Source organism: Tinamus guttatus, unplaced genomic scaffold, assembly GCF_059628265.1.
Source record: "Tinamus guttatus ecotype Peru unplaced genomic scaffold, ASM5962826v1 Tinamus_guttatus_pri_ptg000287l, whole genome shotgun sequence".
Classification (NCBI taxonomy): domain Eukaryota; kingdom Metazoa; phylum Chordata; class Aves; order Tinamiformes; family Tinamidae; genus Tinamus; species Tinamus guttatus.
The window spans coordinates 2635577-2654369 of NW_028288821.1; the positions used below are offsets into that span (position 1 = coordinate 2635577).

The following is an 18793-nucleotide window of genomic DNA, read 5'->3' on the forward strand; positions in this document are numbered from 1 at the left end:
ACAGAGAAACGGGGGGGCAGGGCAAACGCAACCCAGCTCTGGGCAGCACCAGCTGCTGCTCCACCCACTTCACGCATTCCCAGCCCAAGTGGTCCCATTGCACCCGTCCAACTCACCCACCCCACTCCTGCCTTGCATGGTGCCCCATGCTCAGGGAGGAGGAACTCCGAGCAAGGCAAGAGAGCACCCGCGGATCCCAGCCCAGGGCAGCAAGGCAGCGCATTCCGGAGGAAGCGCGAGTGGGCAGCGGGCGTATGAGGGAGCCTCGCTGCAGTGGAGCAGCAGCCCTGGCTGCTTGCCTCACTCCCCGAGCAGGAACGTATGCCAGTCCCCGCGCCAACCCCGAGGGTAGCGAGCTACCGCGCTCTCTTGCGCGGGCGAGGGGGACGAGAGGGTTGTTCTCGCTGCTTAGGCGGGAGCTCTAGGGCCTCGCTGCGGGCCCGGGCGGCCAGGGAGGGCACATCCTCAGCAGCGATGGGCTGGATGATGTGACCCGCGCGGGTGACGACGTGCGGGGCAGTCAGCTTCTGGAAGGCACGCTGCGTGTTCCACGTGGGGCCCACGGGCATGCGGATGCTGCGCTCAAACTGCTGGTGCTTCTCAAAGGGGAAAGGCAGCTCGCTGACCTGCAGGGAGACAGCACAGCTTGGGTAAGACACAGGTTGGTCCCCGCACTGCCCTGGGGGCTGCTTTCATGCCCCGAGCACCTCGGCACAGCACTCGTGGCCACCCCACCTGATGCGCTGCTGCGTGGATGTTGCGCTGCTCACTTATGATGACGTGGGGCAAATGCTGGTCTTTCCTGGGAGGCGCCGGGGGCGGCTTGAGGAGGAACCTGCCGGACAGGGAAGGAGGTCAGGCCCTGGCGCCACACGGAGCTGCTTCGCCCCACCTCTCCTGCACTCACCGTTTCATTTTCCTTTTGCTGGGCTTCAGGCCCGTGCCTCCCCACTCGCCCCAGCCTGGCAGCACCAAGTTCACCGGCTGCGGCTTCCCAGCCTGCTCTGCCTTGCGCTTCTCCCGGCGGAAGTCGGCGACCACATCGTCCCCTGCAAAGGCCTCTGTGATCACCCCTCTCTGGTCAATGTCACCCTCCTGTGGAGACAGAAGTCAGTGCCCTGCAGCCAGCCCTGCCCCGAGTCCCAGCAGGGACAGGCCAGCCCCCCTCACCTCTTCCTCCACGGCTATGGGGAGGCTGGGGCACTGGGCCTCCTGGGGCTTTCCAGAGAGCACAGCCTGCAAGCTGATGGTCTCCTTCTTCCTGGCCTTTCTTGGCTTCTTTGTCTGCCTAGTCTCTGCTCTGTCTTCCTCCTGCTGGTGCACTCTCTTCTCTGCTCCTGCAGCCACAGGTATTTCTAGCTCTTCTGCACGCTCTTCTGAAGCCAAAGCCTCAATGTCCTCCATTGTTTGCACACGGCTCGGCTTCTCTAACAGCAAAACCTCCTCCTGTGCCTGGGAAGGCTGCTCGATCCCCACACTCGCCTGTTCTTCAGGGCAGAAGGGGTCAACAGAGATGTCCCCTGGCAGCTCAGACACCAACTCTGTCTGATCAGCACCTACAGATGGAGACCAAGGGTGAGAAACGATCACCCCTGGGGCACGGATAGAGAGAAGGACATCTGTGTAAAGACACAGGCCCCACAGCCCCCGCTTTGCTGAGCCCCACGGTACACGGGAGCCCACACTCACTGCGTGTGAGGAGCGACTTGCCACACGGCTCGGGGCTGGCTGCCGGCTGGCGTCGCACGTGCCGCCTCTGCTCGAAGTCCTGCAGCAAGGCTTCCTCCTCTGACACCTCCTCCTCCGACATCCCCTCCTGGCTCTCTGCAGCCGCAGGCTCTGCAACATCTCCAAGGGCCTCCTGCACTTCAGGCTCCTTGGCTGGGCTGCTGGGCTTGCCCAACATCCAGGGATTAGTTCCGCCGAGAACAGTGGGGACAGACTCTGGCATGGGGTCCTCTGCAGGTGCGTCACCTGGCTCCTCCTCAGGCGGCTCCAGTCGCACTTTCTGCATCAGCTCCTTGTTCTTGGCCAGCTGCTCTTGCATGGCCTTGCGGGCCTGGAAGAGGAGAGGGATGTTTCCCACAGGCCACAGACAACACGACCCAGCTTGGTGCCACCCCAGACATCTCACCCTTTCCCAGCCCACATCTCACCTCCAGGTCGTATTTAGCCATAATGGCCCTGGAACGGGCCCACTTCCCCTTGTTCTGGTGCTTGAGGCTCATCCGCTCCTGCAAGACAAGGGAAAAGCATCAGGAAAAGCAGCCTCAGGGGCAGAAATCCCAAAGGATGAGGGAGAAGAGCAGAACCAGCACCTCCATCCTGAGTTGCTCCAGCTCTTCCAGCTTTGCCAAGGCTGCCTCAGGGTCAGACTTCCGCAGCAGCTCAAACTCCTTCAAAGCTTTGCGTTTCTTGCTCTTTTTCAGCACTCGATGGTACCTGCAGCACAAGGGCAAAGAGCCAGAAGTGAGAACTCAGGGCGCTGGGCATGCGCCCTCCAAGGCAGGCAGCAGCTTCCCAGCAATATTCCAAACTGTTGCCTGAGGTATCAAAGACCCCAGGGGGCTTCTCTGCCTTCCTCCACGTCTCCCCAATCCCCCGTGCCCAGCAGCAAGGCCCTCCCCAGCCCTCCCCAAACCACACAAAGAACAGCAAAAGCAAAGCCTTACTTCTTGCTCTTGATTTTCTTCTCTCGACGAGCCTTGGCTTCGTAGTAGGACTGCAGCACTCGAGCTTTCTGCAGCTCCGCTCGCCGTTGTCGAGCCTGTGGGGAGCACAGAGTGAGGCCAGGCTCCCGGGAAGAGGCTTCCAGAGGCCGGAAAGAAAACACTAACCTCCTCCAAACTCATTGCCTGCAGCGAGGCTCTCTCCTGGGGCGTCAGCAGCGGGTCTGTGATGGGCTGATGCGTTTTGTGGAGTAACCCAAAGATCTCCTGCTCCAGGGGAGTTCGGGCCTGTTGGGAGGGCAGAACAGAAAAGCAAGACCATGGTGAGGACGGAACCAAATATCCAAGCACCTTCCCAACTGCCCTAATCTTTCCTGATGCCGCTGACAAGCTGCCCGCAGATAAGTGAACCTCGCTTTGTCCCCGGGAGTCACGTTCACAGCCCTCCTCACAGTCCCACACAACAGCCAGAGGGTCACCGGGGTACGAGGCCACGTGTCTCATACACCCCTCCTGCCCTTCCTTCTGGTTAAAAAGCACAGCAGGCGCTCAGTAGGACATGCAACTGAGGCAGCAAGGGAGCTCGCGGCTTGAAAGGGAGCCTCTGGCACCAGATCAAGGCAAGCGCTTCCTAAGTTGGGAGCTCGGCGAGATTTGCTTCCCACCTGGATCAACTGGATAGCTAGGAAAGCTCCCTGGCTCTGGAATATGCTCTCCTGCCAAGAGGAATGCAGGGTCACAGCCCAAAGCATTATTCTTTCATAGGGAAATGTGTATGAATAGACTTGGAGAATCTGGCAGACCAAAAACCATCTCTGCCCTCAGCACAAGTGGCTGGGGGCTACTCATAGGGTGGGCACCTTGACAGGGAAGTGAGGAAACATCACATCTCCTCCATGTCCTGAACAAAAGAAACACCAGGAAGAGGAGACGCAGCTTGGCCCAGCAGAGCACAGAGCAGCCTCTCAACCAGCCTGGCCTCCCTGCCCACCCTGGCTGCTCCCAGACAGCATCCACATGGAGAGCTTCCCTTTTACTGCTCTCAAGCTCCATATGCAGCTGCCCAGGCCTGACTAGAGCTGCAGCTCAGCCCTCCCTCATACCTACGCGGCCCCAGAAGCCAAGCTCCCTGAGCAGACCCTTCGGAAAGCCGCGGGACAGTCGTGTGCTGCCAGCACCCACCTTCCAAGCCGAAATCGCTTGCTCCAGTGGTGCGACCGCTGCGATCTCCTGCTTCAGTGGGAACACCAGCTGCTCTGCTCGGCGGTTCTGCAAAACCACCTGCTGCCATTTGCCGACATCTTTAGAGCTCTTGACATAGGCGGCTTCTCTCAAGACCTGCAGGAACAGGGGCGAGAAAAGTATAAGCAGAGAGAAGGACTAGCCCTGAAGAACAAGAGAAGCCAGAGCAGAGGCGCTCGCGGACTCAGCCCTGCTGCCCCTCAAGGCCAGGGCTTCCTCCCTCACTGCTCTCTATGCTGCCTGTGCAGGCCTCACTTACCCGCTCTGCCTCTTCCTTGCTGAGCGGCAGCTCCACGGCCTTCTTTTGCTTCACTCTGGTCAGCTCATTCTTCACGCTGCTCAGGGCGGATTTGGGCTTGATGGGCTGCAAGAGCTCGGACAGAACCAGCTTCTCCCCAGCACCTAGACAGAGGCCGCAGGTCAACGTGGGTGCAGCATCGCAAACCGAGCACCTTCGGGGCACAGCCGACCTCGAGCGGCAGAGCAGCGGCCGGGGGGAGGACAGGAGATCCGTGGTGCTCCCAGGAGCTCCTCTCACCTTTGCAGCTCACGTTGAACTCGGACACCTGCACACTTGCCTCTGTACGCTCTGCCAGCTTCCGCCTGTGAGGGAAGGAGGACAAATAAAAGGCTACTCTCGTACACCCCCGTGCTTCTCCCACCGCCCTTGTGGGGCTATCGACGATGGAAAAGGAGCCGAGCGCCCTTTCCAAGCACTCCCAACGCGGGCCCTCCCGCAGCGCCACACTCACCGCTTCTGCCCGGAGAGGGAGCTGACCGCCTCGAGGAGCTGCTGGTGCCGCCGCTCGCCATCCTCCTCCGCGCCCTGGCATACGACAGCGCGCTCACGAGGAGGCCGCCCGGCACGACGGGGCAGCGCCGCGGGGCGCCGCCACAGCCCCGCCGCGTCCCCGGTCCCGCCCGCCCCCCGCCGCGCCCCGGCCCCGCCGGCCGCGCTCACCTCGTCCTCGCTGGCGCTCACGGCCGCCTCGGCGCCGAGCCAGGCCTCCTCACCCTCCTCCGCCATAGCGCCGCACGCGACACTCCGCCGTAAAGCGCGCACTGCCGCCGCGCGGCCCGCCGCAAAGCGCCACGCCCCCCGTTGCCGTGGCAGCGGGGCCCGGAGGGCGGAGCCCCGGCTGGGGGGCGGAGCAAAGTGCGCAGGGCAGGGCCCGGGTGGGGCGGCGGGGCGGGGTCTGGCGCGCAGGCGCGCTCCCGCGGCAGGCGGGGGGGGGGGTTGGCGCGCAGGCGCGCTCCCGCGGCAGGCGGGGGGGGGTTGGCGCGCACGCGCGCTCCCGCGGCGCGGTGTGTGTGGGGGGCGGTGGTTGGTGCGCAGGCGCGCTCCCGCGGCAGGCGGGCGCCCCATGGCGGCGCCGCTGGGTGCGCGCCCCGGGGGCGGACCCCGAGGGAACGATGCAGGAGGCGGCGGCGCGCGGCCCCTCTGCTCCCCGCAGCAGCCGCCACGTGCCCCGGTGCTGCGGGCGGGGAGCGCGCGGAGGCCTCGCCGGGCAGGGCCTGGCTGCGAGAGCGAAGCAACGAGCTCTTCCCGCTGCTCCTACGGTCTCTATGGCAACGGCCATATAAAAGTTCCTTTTTTTCACCCTCATTTTGGAGCAGCGGCTCCCGCCTGTGCCCGGGGCCCGAGCGCGGATGGCGGCGGGGCCGGGGCAGCTGGGAGACGCCCGGAGACTCCCAGCCTCTACGGAGCTTCGAAGCAGGGCAGTCCGGAGGCGTCTCCGGCCTTGACCGCGAGCCCCGAGCCGTTTTGCCCCGTTCCCGGTGATGGCGGCCCCCGCTCTCTGCCCCGGCCCCCGCCCCGTCGGAGGCCCCGCCCCCGGCCACGTGCCGGCCCGCGCGGCCACGCCCCTCGCGCCGGCCACGCCCCTCGCGCCGGCCGCCCCTTGTCCGTGCCGGGGCCACTGAGAGAGGGGGGTGCGCGCCGCGGACTGACTCGGAGCGCGCCCAATAGGAAGGCGCGACGCGAGGCCGCGGGGCGGGTCCGCGGCGGGGACGGCACCAATGGGCGCCCGCGGAGCCGCCCCCGCCGGCGGCGCGGGGCGTGGCGGCCCCTCCCGCGGCGCCGAGGCAGCGAGCGGCCCGCCCGGCCCGCCGCGACACCGCGACACCGGCCCAGGGGTGAGCGCGGGCCAGGCCGCACCGCACCGGCCGCTGCGGCCTGCGCCCTTTCCGCCGCGGCGCTGGTGCCGCCGCCCCGGGGCCCGCCGCGGCCGCGCCCCTTTCACCCCCTCCTCCTTCCCCCATTCCCGGTGCGGGCGGGGTTTCCATGGCGACCCCCGCGGCGCCCCGCCGCTGACCCGCTCTCCCGTTGCCTCCCGCAGCGCCGCGCCGAGCCGCGGCCGCCGAGGATGCCGGCGGCGCGGGCGGGCGAGCAGCAGCGCCGTGACGAGCGCCGCCCGCCGCGGCGGCCCCTGTGACGGCCCCGGCCATGTCGGTGATGGTGGCGAGGAAGAAGGTGGTGCGGAAATGGGAGAAGCTGCCGGGCAGGAACACGTTCTGCTGCGACGGGCGCATCATGATGGCCCGCCAGAAGGGCATCTTCTACCTGACGCTCTTCCTCATCCTCGGCACCTGCGCCCTCTTCTTCGCCTTCGAGTGAGCCTGCGGGCGCGGACGGGGCTGCGGGCAGCGCTTGGGGTTACCGGCGGCCCGGGGGAGGGAGCTGAGCGGGGAGGGGGCAGTTTGGCCCCACATCCTGGGGCTCAGGGGGTCGGACGCTGAGTTTCGGGTCAGCCCTTTGGCAGCGCCTCCGGAGGCGGCCTGGCCCGCGGCCTGGCCCAGTGGCTCGTGGCACCCTGGACACGGGGGCTTGTGGTCTCATTGCTGCCGCAGGCGTCAGCTGCTCTGCCAGGCCGGGCCGTGGTAGCCGTGCGCGTGGGGCTGGCGGGGCGAGTCGGGTTGGCCGAAAATTGAATTAAAACAACAAAAACGCAGTGAGCTTTCCAGTGTGCACATGGGGGGGTTAGCTCCGACCCAGCTTCCCTGCAGCAGCTTGATGACAAGAAGTTTGGGGAGGATCTGTCCCGTTTTTAGAGGAGCTTCATGGCCTGAGGAGTTGCAGCCAAAAGTCTTTGGGGCTGCCCAAAGGGCAGGACCTTTCCGTCGCCTCCGGCGCTTCCCTGCCAGGGTTAGGTAACTGACGTGGCTGCAAAATAAATAGCAATGAGCTGTGCAAAATAAATAGCAATGAGCACATGTGGGGCTAACAGCAGTAGCGGTGGGGTGAGGGGTGGGAAGGGGCAGGGCTGCCCCTCGGAGCTTGGGGATGAGCTGGGGTCGCTTTGGGCCATCGTGAAACTTTGTGTCCCCCGCCGCCGGCAGCAGGTTTGTGCCGTTCTTGGGGAGGCGGCTGTCCTGGGTGATGCTGAGTGCCACAAAGACTGTGTGTGGAGCTCTAAGCCAGGAAAGCAACCAGGGAAGTGAAAACACGGAGGATACCGCTCGCTCGCTAAGCCCTGGTTATTGCTTCAGATACATAAAGCATGTGGGAAAATCAGAACTGACTCTGTGCTGGTCTCCCAGGCACCTTGCCCAGAGCGGGGAGGAACTTGTCGTGACTTCTTTTGGCTCCCAAGCTCCTTTTGCTAGCGGGTACCTTGGAAAGGTCTTTCTGGAACAGTCCACAGAGCCTTGCTACATCCAGGGAGAAGCGAGGAAATGACTGACATCAGGCCTCACTCAGGTCCAAGACTGGTTTTTCTGCTTGGCTGCCATGTGTCTTTGGAGGTGTCATGCAGCTGCGATACGAGCGGATGGGTTTCCTGCGCTTAAGAGTCAAAATGGTCCCTAGCTCGGGCTTGGTTCATAGGTAAGAAATGTCACTGCTGTCCCCCTCCCTGCTCCGCAGTCGGAAAAACCAGGCTAAGGCTTCCTGCCTTGCAGGAGGAATTAATAAGCGTTAAATGCTCCAGAAACGCTTATTGCGAGGGCTAATTGCTCGTGCTCCCTGCGGAGCTCGTCCTCAGCAGAGGAGCGGAGCGGCGCTCCCTCCTCTGCCTGCCCTTCGCAGGCCCCGTGGCGGCTGTGCGGGAGGTGGCACGGCCGCGCTCGCGCTTCCCGGCCCGGGCTGCGTCGGCGGAGGCGGCAGCGTGATGGATGAGTTTGGCTGGGCGTGTAGCAGGTATGTGACTGGAAATACTTAGGGATGCATCCGTCGCCGCCGTGAGAGGTGGAGGCTCTGGGAGCAGCCGCTCGCCGCCTTTCTCCCCCGGAGACATCCCAGATTGGCTGTCTGCGTGGAGCCGAAGGGTCTTCGGGAGGGTTACTGCCAAAGAGATGTTCTGCTGGGGCCAGAATCGCTCACGAATGGGTGAATTGGAGTTGCCAAATGGTTTGGGTTGGGGAGAATGTGAAAAGCTTGAAAAATCCAAAGCACTCATTCTGGTGCCTTCAAAGCCAAGTGACTGAAAATTTTCTGTTTGAAAGAGATTTTAATGGTTTGGAATTGTTGATTTTTTTGAAATCTTTTGTCAGGGATAAGCATGAAATATTACCTTTCTAGTCATAATTGCACCCTAATATCTCTCTTCCACCAACCAAACTGATCAGCATGACCTCTCAAGAGCCCCGTCTGCATTCTGTGTCTTCGTTGCTTTTGAGTGTGCCGATTTTTTTTGTCTTTTGCCAAGCACATTATCCATTCTTTCCTGCCTTTGGCGTTTGTGTGGAAATTCCGTTTCTTCTTTCAAGTTAGCTGAGCAGAGAAAGGATTCCCGTTGTTAGGGTTTGTTTTGGGAGGAGAGACAGGATGAGGTGGGTGGAGGAGTGTCTCTCATTCCTGCGTGCTAAGGCAGGGAGGCTTGTTCTGAAGGCTCGTTTTGTTCGGCTGAGCCACCAGCGCGGTCGCACCGTGTCTAAACAAGAGCTGGGGATGCCAGGAGCCAGGAAATGCCTCGTTCCGCAGCCGGAGGCAGCGCTGCTTTGGCGCTGGCCCTCCCGCCCGCTCCGGTGGCGAGCGCTGTCGCTGCAGAGCCTTGTGCGTCACGGGCTGAGCAGCGCTGCTCGCCGAGGGAGGCCTCCCCGGCCGGGAAGTGACAGCGTCTCCCTTTCAGCGGCTGCTGGTGGTAACTTATTTATTTATTTTTTTTTCCAAGTAGATCCGATGCCATTGGCTGATGGGCTGTATCTCCAGTGAAATGGGTCTGAAGCCAACCCAGCCACACACGATTTTTATTCTTTAGCCCTGGAATGACGTTTGTATTTCCAAAAGAGTGAGGCCTGGAGGGTTGGATCCAGTTATCCATAATCTACCTAGGCTTCCGGCTCCTCCCTTTCTGATAAAGCAGAGGGCAACGGAGTCGTGCTGGCTTCCGAGGGAGCCATCTGCAGAGCCTGGAGTCCTCTGTCCAAGGGCACCTCCGTCACCACCACCTCGGCACAGAGCCCCTTCTGCTGCGTGAACGCTGAGAGCGGTCCCTGCAGCATCCAACACCTATAGTGAATCTGATACGCTCTATGACTGCGATGTGTTACATAAAACTACGTTTAATATTCCATTTGTGTTATTTTTAGAGGTTTATTGGGCACATAGGCTTCTGTGTGAGGGCACTTGGTTATCTAACTTCTAGGATCTGAGCACAAAGAGCAGCAGAAGTAAAACGCTTGTGAGGTAGGTCTTGGAATTAGGATGATGGGCGGTAACAGCGTCTCTTTGACTCCTGAAGACTTTTATCTTTGCACTTGAGCAGGGTGGCAGTATCGGCTCACCTTAAGCAAAAGGCTTTCAACTCTCCAAAATCTACAGAAATTGATATATATATATTTTTCCCTGTTCTTTTCAACGTAAGTTGAACATTTGACGTTTGTAAACGATACAGGCAAGGTAGTGCTCGCAATGCCAGGCTCCCAACGTGACTGCTGTTTGCTTTTCCAATAACCCAGCGTGTTTATCTCTCTGTGCTTTCTACCTTCTTAGCTTTTAGAGATTAAAATTGCTTTGTTTTCCGGTGAGTTGAAGTACTTATGTTGACGTTTCATGTCTCTTAGCTTTCTGCCTTTTTTTTCCCCCCCCTTTTCCATAACCCAGACCTCCAAGGTTTTGCGCTGATAACATGTGCTTCTGAAGATGTCTTTCCTACCCACTTAGGTCTGTGTCAAGCATTGTCAAAATTTATGCAGATCCCAAAGTGCCACCTTCCTTTTTATGCTGAGATTTGAGTATGGCCAGGAAAAGGAACAATAACTTCCAGGGAACTTTTGTCTTCCATATAGAATTGGTTGCTATATTGGTTAGTTTGGGAATGCCTGGAATGAGCTAGTGGTGAAACTGCTCTTGAAGTGACTGTCTAGCAAGTGTTTCCTGCGTTGTTATTGAGAGCTTCAGGCAGATTCTCTGGACAGCTCATGTTGTGCCCGTATGCTGCTGGTAAATGATCCCAAACTGTAGCGTTACAGTGTACCAGTTGCCCAGATTTTTGGAAGACCAGTTTCCCCGCTTACAGTAAGTACATTAGCTGCTGGAAATTTTCCCAAGTCTGGGAGATGGAGATGACTCTAAGTGCTCTGCAGTTGCTTTCTAACGAGGGTCGAACATGTTGCAAAGATTTTGCTTTGCTCTGGTGTCGTTCATGGCAAGTACCCAGCTTGGCTGTGCGTTGGCTTAAGAGAGCAAATAGATGGTTTGCAGGATGGTAACACAGAGCTTAAAACCTTAAACCCTGCAGGAACCTGACCGTGAGACGTGTCGCCTGCTGCACGTGGCTGAAGTCCACTCTCGTTGGGACTGACGTGTTTGTTTTTCCTTTTTTCCATAACTTTGCTTAATGTGCTGCTTGCAACGAGCCTTCTGAAACATTCTCAAAATAATCAATCATTGCACCATAAACCCGTAGCATCCTCCCATCTGTTGCTTTATGCTGCTTTTTTTCCCTTCACTTTCCCCCCCTTATTCTAATGATTTCTTTGTGTGAGCCTACCCCTCTGTGCCACGTTGCGATAATGCCGCGTTCTCCCATGCTCGATGACAAGACGCTCAAGAACGTAGACGTTTCAGGGGGCGGGGGCCGGGGCACATGTACCCTCACAGCATCCCAACAGTACGGCTCTGTTGCCTCTTAGTTTGCCGAACAAAAGATCTTTACGATGCCTGTTACATGCTAATGGAAATGGATTACTGAGCCTAGCTGTGCTGTGGAGTGTGCTTAGCCAGGATGCTCCCTGGGCTAGTAAGTGCCAGGTCAACTCTTCACGCGGTGGCAGGAGCTGTTCCCAGTCGGACGTGGAAAGGCGCTTGGCTTTGGTGGCTGTGCAGGATGCACAAGGCATGTTTGCCCGGCTCTTAAAAGCTTTGACCTTGGCTGCGGGCTGTGTTGGGGCAGGGTGACACGGCGATGCGCTCAGCGCTGTCACCTGAGAAAGCCGCAGGCGCCTGCTGCGCTCCGGGCGCGCTGGGCTCGAGTGCCCGTGGCCGCTTGCGCGGTGCCGCGCGACAGCCGATTAACGGCTCGGCTGAGGGAGGTGTCGTGCACGGCAGTGAGGGGCTGTCCAAGGAGCTGATTAACATGAGCACACGGGCTGCCAGTCTCTGGATAGCTTTTCACCATCGGATCGGGTGGCCAGTGTCTCTTGTTTTCGGCGGTTTTGTCCCTGCCCTTCTGCCCGCTGTTTTGGGCAGAGCTGCAATCTGTCTGCCTTGGCTATTCTTTCCTTCTGTGTCAGGGACCTAATCTGTCCTGTGCTTGGGCTGTGCTGGGAGTAGAAAGGAAGGGCTAAATGCAGTGCTGGGTAGCGCTGCCGTCCCTGCCGTGGAGGGGAGGACGGCAGAGCGCAGCTCTCCCATCCCGTAAATCCACAGCCTCCTCCTCGCTCCCCTTTTCGTGTGGGGATGTTGATGCTGAGGTTGCCCCTCCGCAGCAGGCAGGTTTCCCTCACAAGGTTCAGAGGAGATGGGAACAGTGTGAGTCACATCCCGCGTGTGTGAGCAGCCCCGGCAGAGCACGCAGGTCGCTGCGAGGACTAATCCTGCCTATTCCTCCGTCCCGCTGCGGGAAGCTTTCACATCTGCTCCTGCAAGAGCAACCCAGCCCGGAGCACGTGCTTGCAGGTAACAAATCTCTTGCTCCACAGGGGACTTAAGAAACTCGTGAAGGTGTTTGCGTATACCTGAGAGGAGAAGCTCTGGCCTGTTTTCTGCTCAATTTTAACACCGTTTAAACCACATGCATCCACTTTTTTTAAGCCCATAATATGTCGTTGTTGTTACAGCGGGGCATAAAAGCTGTCATGTCAGCTGGGCAAGGGGCAAACTCCTGGCCTGCGAGGCAGACTTAGTGTCCAGCTTCCACAAGAACAGCCCTACGTTCCTTCCCAACAGCAGATCCGAGTTGCTGTTTAATTGGTGACAGGCGTGCAGCTCTCTAGACTTTGTCCTTGCAAAGTGAAGCCAAAGTTATCTTGGGGCTGCATTGAGACAACTTTGCATGTGGACAACTTTGAAGGCCGTGTTGTTTTAAGTAATTACAGAGGTTGCAGTGTCTAAAATTAACCATGCTGGTCGGGAGGGCAGGCTCTGTGCAGCACTGTGGATGCTGCTCGTTGCAGCTGCGGCCAAAGTGTGTGGTGTCTTGGCGCGGAGCACCTGTGTGTTTGGTTTCTGAACCTCGTCGCACAAAGCGGACAGTCACTGAAATCAAGCACTGGCAAATTAATATCCAATGAGCCTTCCTGCAGGGGATGATGAGTTTGCAAAATTTTGTTGCTGCAAAAGAGCTTGTTGGAGTGAAGAACTTCATTCAGAGAAGATATGGATACGAAGGCCATCCAAAATTGAATTACTACTCCCACAAATGGCATAAAAATCCCCTTGATGAGGATGACAAATTCACTGGAGATAATTACAAGCCTTTACCGAAATAGTCGTAAAGTTTCTTGTAGAGCAATTGGGCACTGGTGGACGCGAACAGGAGTCTGGGTTGGATCCATCTCTGCAAGGTCAGGTACTAGTGTTGTCTTTGTGCCCAGCTTTAGTGGTGGGATGCTGCAGATGCACAGCTTGCAAGGAAAGATGAAGCTTCACACAAATGCTGGGGTTTGGGTTGAATTTCCATTAAGCTCGTTGGAACTTTCTGCAGTGTAAACAGTGTTTTCTGAAGGAACCATATTAAAAATCTGTTTCTTGAGCCTGGTGCCGCTCTGGAGCACGACTTCTGCATAGGCCTTCTGCGTGGCCCGTCCTGCAGTGCCTATAAAGGTGCACTTATGGGGGAGGGGGGCTAGAAGTGACGTGGGACATAATAAGATTACTCTCCTTGTTCCCTTGCACTGTCTCAATCAAGGGGATTAGCAACATAGATTTCTTTTTAGGCCTCTCTTGTGTTTCAGAGCAAACAAGCCTTGCACTGTTAGTGTTGTTGGGCTGTGTTAATTTGCTCAAGCCCTGCTTTATGTTGGAAAAACCCGGTCCGTGTTGGTGCCTTGTGCTGCTGTGGGTAAATAGGCACCGTGATCCTAGTGCAGGTTGTCTGGTTGAAGAAATGGCTCCTCCTGATGCTGGTGGAGATGAGCCCAGAAGGGTAGGGCTGAGCCTGAAGGACCTAGGTAGGTTTTACACATATGTGTGTGATTAAGGCTGCTACTTGTCCGTTTTCTGGTTATATCTTAGGAAGTTTGTTTTTTCTTTCTTAAACTGATGTTATCTTGGGGCAGCTGTCCTATTCGGAGCTTTTACGTCCCTTGCCTCAGAAAAGGTAGCCAGACGTTTGGCTGTGCGAGAGCACTACACTTCCGAGGGCATCTTTTAGCTATGGGATGAAGCTAAGCCTAGGAAGGGAAGTTGTGCTTGCTACGTTAAAAATGTAGCACTTCTGATCATAGCTGGTTATTACAGCTGCCTGAAGGATGTTACCCCACTGGTGGCTGGGAAGGAAGCACTGAATGTCTCCCTAGCTGTTACGGGAATGCAGCAAAGTCTGCGCTCTGGTGTCTTGCCAGGACTTTAGGCCCTGTCTCACGTGGACCTTGCCCTGGTCTGATTCATCACCTGGCATTTCTCTGCAGGTGTCGGTACCTGGCAGTCCAACTGTCGCCAGCCATCCCTGTGTTTGCAGCAGTTCTCTTTCTGTTTGCCATGGCCACGCTCCTGCGAACGAGCTTCAGTGATCCTGGGGTGATCCCAAGAGCCCTGCCCGATGAAGCAGCCTTCATCGAAATGGAGATTGGTGAGTAGTGAGGCGGGAGCCAGCTGAACTGCTCAGGGCTGGGCTAGCCTGGACGTATAGCCTGGATTTGGCGCAGAGCCTTTCTTCCCTGCTGGCCCTCCAGAAATGGGGATCGCCTCTTGCCAATTGCTGGCGAGTTCTATTTCTCTGAGTCTCCAGAGCGGTGTGGTTTCCACCACTGCTTCCCTTCCCCAAACCAGGGCCTTCTCACAAGCTGTTTTTTCTCTTGTAGCTGTGGATAGACAAGCACACCAGTTTACTCTTGAGAAGGGGTGCAGGAAGCTTGTCATGAGTCACTTGATCTTTCGGGTAGAGAGGAAGTTTGGTGGATGCACATCTGAACAATGATTTTTCTCCTTGCCTGTTCACTTGGCAAAGTTCTGGCAACTCTCTGTCCAGCTCTGAACTCCCCGGTTGACTTTGGGGCATGCAAGAAGGGCTGCAGCTCTGATCCCGCCAGCAGAATGAGTGGGAAGGAGAGTTTTTCTATGCCTGTTGTGTCGTAGCAGCAAGTCTGATACCTGCTTGTTTTTGCTCTCAGAGGCCACCAATGGGACTGTGCCACAGGGTCAGCGCCCACCCCCCCGGATCAAAAACTTCCAGATCAACAACCAGATAGTGAAGCTGAAGTATTGTTACACGTGCAAGATCTTCCGTCCGCCCCGTGCCTCTCACTGCAGCATCTGTGACAATTGTGTGGGTGAGTACTAGAGGCCGTGCCTGCTTCGTCGTCCACACGTTACGTGAGAGCGTCCCCAACAGATGGCTGAAGATCTGGGCCTGGTCTCCCTCTGTATCTAGTCTCATCTGTGCCCACTTCCAGCAGCAACGGAGGGAAGTGTGGGACAGTGATGGCTGGACAGATGAGGGCAAACTACTTCATCTTAAGCCCAAGGAGCTGGAGGCTTGCATAGCACTTCAAGACACATGGTTCACCTTTGCCAGTGCTGCTTTGTCAATGATTAGCCTAATATAAGCTTAACTTATTTATATAAATGCACAATCCATTTCTGAACTTCATTGAATTGCTGGCCTGATTGGGCTAGAGGGTTTTTCTGGAGAGCTGCGTGTTTTGTGAAAACAGCTCCTTGCCTCAGCTTAGAATTGATCACTTGATGATATTGCTGTTTCACTGAGTGCCCATTTTGCTTCCCCTCCTGCATAGCAGAAGTTCTCATAGCCCCTTTGAGTATCTTAGTTAGTTCATATTCAGCATCCCTTCTTCAGGAAGAAATCCTACTCTTCTCTATCCTTGTCTTCCTATGCAGGTTACCATCCCTCCGAGTGTTTATGCAGCTCGTTGAGCCCTCCTCTTGTTATTCTGGAGTAGTAAAAGAACTTCAGAAACCTCAGCCTTCATCTAACCTGTATGCTGCTTTAGCTAAAGTCATTATGTAAGGGCCAAGGTCTCTGAGAGAAGACATACATGTGGCTGATCTCTTAAATTTTACCATAATGTCTAAAGTCACTCATCAGTAAAACACTTTTGTGGCCTCTTACCTGGCATCCCCTTTTACTTCTGACAGAAGGTTGGACTTGATGGCCCAGGGATTCCTCCTCAGCCTTGTAAATTCTCAAGTCTGGGGTGCAGGAGTAAGTGGTGTAGAGAGGACCACACTAGAGCATCACTGATCTCATTTTTGCTTTCACAGAGCGCTTCGACCATCACTGTCCCTGGGTGGGCAACTGCGTGGGGAAGAGGAACTACCGCTATTTCTACCTCTTCATCCTCTCGCTCTCACTCCTCACCATCTACATCTTCACCTTCAACATAGTCTATGTGGCACTGAGTGAGTTTGGCTGCAGAGAGTTGGTTGGCTGGGCTGGTTAAGGGTGAGGGAGGATGTTGCAGATCCAGAGGTGATGGAGTGGGAGGGGGAACTGGGATCGGCATGATGTCCCAGAGACCAAATACCCCTTTCTTTTATTTTCCTCAGAATCTCTGAAGATTGGGTTCCTGAACACATTGAAAGAAACCCCAGGGACATATCCTTCCACAGCACAGGAGAGTTGGTTTGCCCAAAGCCTGGGGAAGTGTGAGCTGGGGACTTTATTCCCAGGATTTGCTGAGGAGTCTTTCACGGCATTTTCCCTTTATTTACAAAGCAAAAAACAGTTTTGTGGCTATTGAGAGGAGGGTGAAGCAGAGAGCCATGATGGGATAAGGAAAAGAGAAGCAGGCTAGTGTGCTTTGGTGTGGGGATGCAGCTGGGGTGGGAGTGGTTGTAATCCCAGGCTCCTTAACTGTGTTTTCACTGTCCTGGAGGTGCTCATCTGCTTCTTCACGCTGTGGTCAGTGGTGGGGTTAACTGGGTTCCACACCTTCCTGGTGGCGCTGAACCAGACAACTAATGAAGATGTAAGTAGCCTTTCTGTTCCCCTGAGCCCTCTCCATTTCTCTTCAGTTCCCCTGTGTGTCACAGCCACGTCCAACCTGCTGACATGCTCTGCTTGTGCTGTGGGCAGGGGCCAGCTTTCAGTGGCTTAGAGAAGCAATGTAGTTGTCTCTGCCCTTTCAGGGCCGTTTTTTTTTTTTTTTTTTTTTTTTCTTCCCTGAAACAAGCAACCGTTTTTATGCCCTTCTTTGCTTGCATGTGAGCAAGGCATAAGGGCTCTTGAGCTTGCCTGGTGATAGGGGTGGCTTGTTCTGCAGCCCTGAGCTTGTGCCCTGTACATTGCAGATTAAGGGGTCGTGGACTGGGAAGAACCGCGTGCAGAATCCCTACAGCCATGGCAACATAGTGAAGAACTGCTGCGAGGTTCTGTGCGGGCCTCTGCCCCCCAGGTAAGCTCTGAAAACTCTTCTGCCTCTTCTCAGAGCAGGACTCTGAGGAGCTCTCCTTGTTTGCGTGAAAGACCTGGCTGTCTTTTGCCAACTCTGTATTTTGAGGGATTCTAGAGTCTAGTTTGAACACAGCCAGCTCCTCTGCGGATGAAGATCTTGTGTTGTTGTCCTTGCATGTCTCCAGTGACTCAAGCTTGCAATGTGCTCCCTAACTCCATGTTCTTAGGGAGCAGTTAGAGCAGAAATGTCCCTTCCTTGGTATAGAGAAGACAGTGTTCCTAGGTGGCTCATTTTGGTGGGACACCGGACCTCTGAACCAGGCTGCTCTGAGCTGTGCTTGGTTTCCACAGGAGAAACCTAGATGGTGCAGACCAGGATGAGACTGTGCATAGCCCATGCTGGGTAGGAGAGCTGCTTCCCTTAACACTTGTCTTCTGCCAGCACGTGTCCTTCCAGGAGAAAAATTTGGTTTTGGTCAAACTGGTCTGACTGGGTCATACTCTTCTTGCAGTGTCTTAGACAGACGGGGCATCTTGCAGCAAGAGGAGAGCGCGGCTCAGGAGGAGACGTGCGCGCGGGGCCCTGGGGCTCAGGAGCCCTCCGCTGCTCAGGGCCCCTGTGGGCAGCCAGAAGAGAGCAGTGCTCAGCAGAATGACAGCAGCCTTCCTCATCCAAGTGCTGTGAGTGCTTCCCTTTGCATGAGGGGTGGGTGGGATAGGCCTGTTCAGAGAGAAAGCTGAGAACATGACGTAACAGGAGCAAAGTGACCCTTGGAGTCTTGCTGAGAAGCTACTGACAAAGAGACTTCTTGTAGTCTGGCCCCAGTCTTGGCCCCCATCTGGAGCTGGCTGGGGAGGTGTTTGAGCCCCGCTTGGTTCCTATCCCTAGGTCAGTCTCAAAGGGAATGAACCTTTGCCCTTGGAGGCCAAAAGCAAAGGAGTTGGGGAGGGATGGGGAGATTGCAGGTGGTTGCAGGGCACCTGGGCTGTGGGCAAGCAGACGCTCTGTGTTGGAGTGTACTCATGAGTCTCTGCTCTCTGTTCTCTCCAGGTCCCTGTGCCATCCCTGAGCAATACTGAGATGCCAGAGGAGAAGCAGCTGCCGGCTGGGGAGCTCCCAATCCCCGCCCAGGACACTGGGCAAGCAGAGCAGTAGCCTCTGTTTGAAAGGGAGAACTTTCTTGTTTTGTCTAATCAAAGCTGGAAGTGATTGAGGAGAGGAGGAGATGGGCTGGATGGCAGGCAAGCGATTCCTCATGGCCATTTTGCTTTAGTCGTTTTTCACCTCAATTCGCAGGCCGTGCAGGCTGGCACTGGCCCTACATGGTGTCAAAGGATAATACGTGTGAGTAGCCCGTGTTGATCATTTCGGGGCGCTCGCCACCACTGAAGCTGGTCTCCCTGCAGGTCGAGGCAGGACCTCTTGCTCTGCAGGTTGTCCTCAGTGCTAAAAACCAGCTCGGTGGCCTGCTCTGTCCCCCCGGCTGGCCCCAGCTTTCTGATTAGATGACTTGTGGCTGAGCAGCTCAGAAGCGACAGCGGGGTTGGCCTGTTCCCTGCTGCTGAGGAATCTTGATGGGAAGGGGCAAGCGATTATGGTAGTAACGTCCTCTCTCCCCTCCTCCCTCCTTCCTATGATTTGTGGCATTGTTTTATTGGTTAACGTGGCAGGGGTTGTCAGGAGACCTTTTTGGTGCCAAAAGGGGCCAAACTGACCGGGAAGGTGTTCTGCTGACAATGCTTTTTTTAAAGTAGCTTCCTTCCCATACTCCCTCTTTTAATGTGACTTAGCGGGTGCGAGAACGGTCATGGCGTGAGCCCTCCCTCCCATGTTTTCTCTGGGGTTTGTGTGCAACGGGGGGTCTCGGGGCAAGGTGGGGAGCAGCCCACCTTCCTGCTGCCTGACTCTGGCCCATGTCCATCCCA

General features: G+C 56.8%; 2 protein-coding genes across 2 annotated transcripts; one reads left to right on the forward strand and one right to left on the reverse strand.

The window, feature by feature from the left end:
* Positions 1-332: 332 nt before the first annotated feature.
* UTP14A (UTP14A small subunit processome component) lies at positions 333-4966 on the reverse strand. The gene is made up of 14 exons (XM_088527465.1): positions 4873-4966; positions 4664-4737; positions 4450-4514; positions 4171-4313; positions 3852-4007; positions 2838-2957; positions 2673-2767; positions 2319-2442; positions 2157-2234; positions 1711-2059; positions 1171-1556; positions 908-1095; positions 736-835; positions 333-626 (listed from the first exon to the last, which is right to left on the reverse strand). Exons 1-14 carry the CDS (start codon positions 4936-4938, stop codon positions 357-359), a joined length of 2214 nt encoding a protein of 737 aa, XP_088383591.1. The 5' UTR covers positions 4939-4966; the 3' UTR covers positions 333-356.
* A 1319-nt stretch (positions 4967-6285) lies between these two features.
* ZDHHC9 (zDHHC palmitoyltransferase 9) lies at positions 6286-18635 on the forward strand. Its single transcript, XM_088527462.1, has 9 exons — positions 6286-6524; positions 13923-14083; positions 14625-14783; positions 15736-15873; positions 16021-16067; positions 16338-16442; positions 16765-16868; positions 17380-17548; positions 17919-18635. The coding sequence occupies exons 1-9, from the start codon at positions 6358-6360 to the stop codon at positions 18021-18023; spliced, it is 1155 nt and encodes a 384-aa protein (XP_088383588.1). The 5' UTR covers positions 6286-6357; the 3' UTR covers positions 18024-18635.
* The last annotated feature ends 158 nt before the right edge of the window (positions 18636-18793 follow it).